Source organism: Canis lupus, chromosome X (genome assembly GCF_011100685.1).
Source record: "Canis lupus familiaris isolate Mischka breed German Shepherd chromosome X, alternate assembly UU_Cfam_GSD_1.0, whole genome shotgun sequence".
Taxonomy (NCBI): domain Eukaryota; kingdom Metazoa; phylum Chordata; class Mammalia; order Carnivora; family Canidae; genus Canis; species Canis lupus.
Window position 1 is genome coordinate 55,954,980 of NC_049260.1, and position 6,000 is coordinate 55,960,979.

General features: G+C 41.7%; 1 protein-coding gene across 8 annotated transcripts in view; it reads left to right on the forward strand.

Moving 5' to 3' along the window:
- Window positions 1-5,110, forward strand: part of TAF1 (TATA-box binding protein associated factor 1) — a 71,138-nt gene extending 66,028 nt beyond the window's left edge. For 5 of the 8 annotated variants that reach the window (XM_038587686.1, XM_038587687.1, XM_038587690.1 and 2 more), the window contains 2 exons: window positions 482-659; window positions 3,282-5,110. In XM_038587686.1, the coding sequence (XP_038443614.1) occupies window positions 482-659; window positions 3,282-3,501 (398 nt within the window). In that variant the 3' untranslated portion in view covers window positions 3,502-5,110. The remainder of the gene's footprint in view (window positions 1-481; window positions 660-3,281) is intronic. The other 3 variants (XM_038587691.1, XM_038587692.1, XM_038587693.1) reach the window with 1 other exon arrangement.
- The last annotated feature ends 890 nt before the right edge of the window (window positions 5,111-6,000 follow it).

Below are 6,000 nucleotides of genomic sequence, written 5' to 3' on the forward strand. Positions count from 1 at the left end.
CAGTGGATAAGTCTCGGGAATAAAAAGCACAGCATGTGGAATATAGTCAGTGATATTGTAATAGTATTGCATGTTGACACATGGTAGCTACACTTGTAGTGAGCATAGCATACTATATGCATTGCCAAATCACTATGTTGTAATCCTGAAACTAATAAAACATTGTGTGTCAACTACACTTCAATTGAAAAAGAAAGATCCTAATCAGTTTATTTTGTCAATTAATAGCAATGGCAGGGAAAAGTATAGGAGATGATAGAGGAAAAAGAGTAAGACTGGACTGAAACGAGAAAAGGAAGTGGTTGTTTGGATTCTGTTTCCATGCTATGGTCTTGCCAGTGCTGGCCCTAGGCACTCCTCCAAGCTGAGGGGAGTCCAGGCAGGATGCCTTTATAGATGTATGGCAATAACGGGTTTTGAAAGACCAAGCCAAAGACATTAATTCTGTCCAGCTAATCTCAGGACCTCCTTCTTTTCACAGCTATCCAACTGAGTGAAAGTGGAAGTGACTCTGATGTTGGATCTAGTGGGATAAGACCCAAACAGCCCCGCATGCTTCAGGAAAACACAAGGATGGGCATGGAAAATGAAGAAAGCATGATGTCCTATGAGGGAGATGGTGGGGAGGCTTCTCATGGTTTGGAGGATAGCAATATGAGGTAATCAGCAACGTGCTACAGGGGTATGGCATCAGTGCCCAGCTATACCCCTCTATATCAGAGGGCCCAGCATCAGATTATTTTCATCCACTGACTATTTCCTGAGCTGTGCTAAGCCCTTGGGGATACACAGAGGAGTAAACCATATTCTGCCCTTGAGGAGCTCACAGTCTAGTGGAAGCGACTAATAACAAACAAAATCATTACCCATACAGTTGTGGTAAGTGCTGTAGTGGGAGTTAAGTAAAGAGAGTGCCAAGTCACCCCTGAGAAGGGGGTGTCTCACTCTGCTTGGAGTGATCAGGGAAAGTTTTGCAGATGAGGGAACATTTGAACTGGACCTGGCAGTAAGGCTGAAATAGGAGTCTGCTAAGTAGAAAAGTGACAAGAGGTGAGGAGACCCTTAGAGATGGAACAGTATGTTCAAAGGCACAGGAATATAAAAAAAGATGTTCCAGAGTGAAGGGAATTGTGGCTCCAGAAGCAGCAAGGGATTATATTGTAGAGGACCTTACATGGCGTGTTGAGACACTTGGAGTTTGGGTAACGGGAATCATCACTTCAAAGAAAAGGAAGTAACATCATATAAATAACTCTAGGCAATGGTAAGAGTTTCAGCTGGGATCAGTTAGAAGTAGGGGGAAAGGAAGGGACATATTTAAGAGCTATTAAAAGGATAGATCAATTGGATTTAGGGTGGGAGATAGGTATATAATGAATGGGAATGTCACTGAGAGAGAAAAGAGAAAAAGCGCAGGTATTAGATGAGGTGGGAGAGGAGGAAAAAAATGAATGTGTCTTTGGACATGTTAGATTTAAGGTACATTGGATACATCTAGCTAGAGGTATCTAGCAAGCAGAGTATTTACTCATTAAGCAAATATTTATCACAAGTTCAAAAGCAACTAAGATGTTCAAGGCATTCGGTCTGGTGGGAAACCTAGAACAGGTTAACAGACGATTGTAGTGTAACGTGGAAAGTGTTGTGATAGGCAACCATGGTGTTTTTCCGGGAGTTGGATAGGAGTGGGGTAGGGGAACTATTTATAGAAGGAAACTGAGCTAACTCAGAGTAGGAATTAACTAGATGAAGAAGAATGCAAAGGACGCTTGAGCAAGAATAGCATATGAGGCATGAAATAGTTCTAGAAAATGCAAGCAGCCTGATGTGGCTGGAGCTTCTGATCCACGACCCATGTGATAGAGATGATTTACATAGGTAGGTAAGGACCAAATCAGGACCAGAAGTTTAGGGCAGATACTGAATGAGAGGTATGAGCAGATCTTGGTATGAGCAGTTTTGGAAAGAGCGCCCTGCACTCCAACAGAAATGCACACGGCCAATAAACAACATGAAGAAATAATGCTCCTAAGAATGAAAGAAAGGCAATAAAACAATTAAATGTATTTTACCTATAAGATCAACAAAAATTAAAATGAATGATAATACCTGGTGTTGGGAAGGTGTGAGGAAAAAGACATTCTCCAATGACTGCTGGTAATGTGACTTGATAAAAATGGGGTGGGTGGAGACCAGTATAACAGTTTATCATTATAAACCAAATGTAAAAAATGTGCATCTCCTTTGGCCCCCAAGATTCCATGTCTTGGAAATTATTCTATGGCAGTAATAAAACACCTTCATCCAGTTGTTTGTATAAGGAGTTTAATCACGGCATTATTTTTAATAGTGGGAATATTGGAGACAGCTTAAATGTCCTAGTGAGAGATTGGTAAATAAATCATGTTGCAGCCATATAGTGGACTACCATATAGCTGTTAAAATGATGCTGTTGATGTATGTTTATTGACCTGGAAAGATGCTCGTTATAATCATTAGTGTAAAAAGCGAGTTCCTGAAGATTATGTAGAGTATTCCAATTTTGTAAAATAAAATGTGTAAGCATCTAAGTTAAGTGCATTAGAAGAAAATTTGGACGGTCATATACCAAAAGATTATCTCTGGTAGAGTTACTAGTGATTTTTTTCCTGATATATGTATATATATGTATACATACATATGTGTATATATATATATATTTATTAAACCAGTGGACATGCATTGCTTATGTGGGTTTTTTTAAGTAAAATTAAGAATAAACAAAATTAAAGAGCACTTTTGCAGCAGTGTGAAGAATTAATTAAAGGAAAGCAAGACTACACCCAGTTTGCTAAAGACTGACTTGAGTGGCATGGGCCAGAGATAACAAAGGACTAAGCTAAGGCAGGCAGAGTAGAGATGGAAAGGAGGGGACAGAGACAAGATATATTGAAGAAGTAGAATCTTCAGGATTGGTGACTAATTGGATCCATAGATGAGTGAAGCTGTAAGTGGGAGATGAAACTATGAGGCCATCAGAGCACTTATGATCATGCCAGCCGGCAGCATGTTGTCCAGCTGTAGGGGAGTTTCTTTCATTTTGGGTTCTTGTGTATAAGTTGGCAGGTGGATGTTTTGAACAGGATCATTTTTCTCTCAAGTACCTAGAGAACAGTCTGGAACAAATCCTTTTAGTGTCTCAGGGAAGTGAGATGGGCTGATTCCTTGGTGGCACCAAGAACGGGACTGGCCGGCTAGAGGGTGGTGCCTGAGCTTAAGAGATGATGTGTTTCTCTTCTCAGTTATGGGAGCTATGAGGAGCCTGATCCCAAGTCGAACACCCAAGATACAAGCTTCAGCAGCATCGGTGGGTATGAGGTATCAGAGGAAGAAGAAGATGAGGAGGAAGAGCAGCGCTCTGGGCCAAGTGTACTAAGCCAGGTCCACCTGTCAGAGGATGAGGAGGACAGTGAGGATTTCCACTCCATTGCTGGGGACAGTGATTTGGACTCTGATGAATGAGGCTTCCTTTGGGCCTCCTTGGTCAGCCTTCCCTGTTCTCCAGCCTGGGTGGCTCACCTTCCTTAATGTGTTCATAATTGTGTAGTGTCAGATCCTGAAATCACCAGATTGACTAATACCTTAGCCTTTAAGAAAGAATAAATAAAGGATAATAAATCATCTCTTCTGACCTTCCTGGGGCAGTGTCACACCTTGATTTAAAGCCAAGTAACCCCTTTTCCCCTACCACTAACAGAAAGAAAGCAGTCTGCTCCTTCTCCAGTGCCCTCCTTTAGCTCCACTTGCCACTCATGTTATCACTTTTCCCTTGGGAAGGAGGAGAAATTGTGAAAGGACTAAAACTTTCTGTCCCCTTGGTGTATTAGACCTTTCCCAAGCATGATATCATCTCAGTTTTCTAATTTGCAGGCTGGAACTGGTGACCACCTCCTTATTGAGACAGAGAATTGAGTACTGGTCGACTCTGTGCCCCAGTAAACACATAAACCTATTGGACAACCTCCCTGTTACTTTATTATTCAATTATACAATGCCTTATTCCTAAATGGATTTGAGGCAAATGACTATAAATCTTTGAAACCGCCTGTATGTCAGAAATGATGTGTTGCCATGTGAAATGTGTTCTGTGGTAAGTGCCTTAGGGCAAAGACTGTGTGTCTTCTGTTTCTTTTCATGCTCAGGATATGGTTCTGTGCACAGTGGGTACTCAGTAAATGTTTGTAGAATCAGAACATCCTCGAAAGACGCGTCTTTGAGCATCTGCCCCGTGATAAGCACTGTATCAGATCCTTGGGATGCAAAGGTAAATAAGACACACTGCTTTTGCCCAAAGAGCTCACCCACAGGTTGGGAGAGGGGGAGTGGAATTCAAAACTTGTTTCTTAAATCATTGCAGTGGTGCGGTGAGATAAGTGCAATGAAGAATCTAGATAAAAGGAGAGGGGAAAACAGAGGAATGACCATGTCAGAAAAAGTCAGGGAAGTCTTCCTAGAGGTAATTGATAAGCTTACTGTTAAAGAGTGAATAGGAACTTGCCAGATAGAAAAGTCCAGGCAGAGTGTAACGTAAGTGAAAAGGCCGATAGCAGAGCATGTTCCTGGTCAGTTGGTTGGTTTGTGCCTGCCTTGTTTCAGAAAGGATTGGAAGGAGTTTATGCTCTAGTCATTTAATGCTGGAAAGGCTAGAGATGAGACTGAAAGACTGGCAGGAAACACATCCTCGATGACAACAGGTGTGAACTGTATATTTCAGGAAATGAGCACTAGTGGATTGATTTCATCATATTTGTGTTCTAGAAGTTTTCTGTATGTTGATTGTGAAAGAAATTGAAGAATCTATGTGTAACAGAAAAGTTTGACCCCACTTTTGTAAGACAAAACCACGGGTGTATATCTATATGTGTGTGTGTATACTTGTATATGCAAGGGAAAGGGTCTGAAAGGATATACACTAAACTGTTCACAGAGATAACCTCTGAGGAATGGGATCAGAGAGGAGGTGGCTATATGGTTGTATGTGTACTGGGAACGTACTGTGCTTTTGTTTCTGTATCGTTTGAATTTTTTTACAAGTATGTACTATTTTTGTAATAAAAAATTTAAAAACCCAGCTATAGTGTGGAGAACGGTTTTGGAGGGGAGCAAATCTAGTTCAAATAAGGGGTAACGGAGCCCAATCTAGGGCTGTGGCATGAAGATGCGGAAGAGGGGCATGAATCTGAGAGCTCTTTAGGGGGTAGAATGAACAGGACTTGATGACCAGTCGGCATTCATGGATGGAAAAGGCAGAATGGAATGGATGGTGGCTTTCAGAATTTTGGTTCGGGAGATTGGGTGGGTATGTGGTATTCATCCATTTGTTCATTCAACATATATCCAGCCCCTGTCTTTATCAAGCGGTCTGCTAGATGCTGATAAAAAACGTAAGTTCTAGTTTGTAATTGCAGGGAACTTTAGGAACTAGAATGAGAGACAGGTAAATAAGTTTAATAAAATGTGATCATGGCAATAAATAATGAGAATCTGTGGTCAGAGGAAGGAGTTAACCAACTTTGCTCATGGAATAAGGATGGGAAGGCTTCAGAGAAGAGATCACTGAGATGGATCATGAAAAGTAGGTAGGAGTTTGCTGGAGAGAGGGAAGAGCATTCTCGGCAGAGGATGTGAAATTACATGGTCTGTTTGTGGAACAAGTAGTTCTGGATGGTTGAAAGAGAGGGAACATGTAGTATGGTGATTACAATGCTCAGGATCAAATGCTCATTTTAGAGAGATCTCCCTGGTGGCACTTTGAGAATGGATAAATGGGGGAGAGGGTGATGCCAGATGAGATGATGGAAACTCAGGCTGGCAGAGGCATGGGCAGTAGAGAGGGGCATGGTGAGGCTGATTGATAATGGAAGGGAAGAGGGTGGAACCTAGATTTCTGACTTTGAGGTGACTGGGTCGATGGTGATGCTGTTCACAGGCTGTGGGGGGAAGGTAGGAGAAACAGCTAAA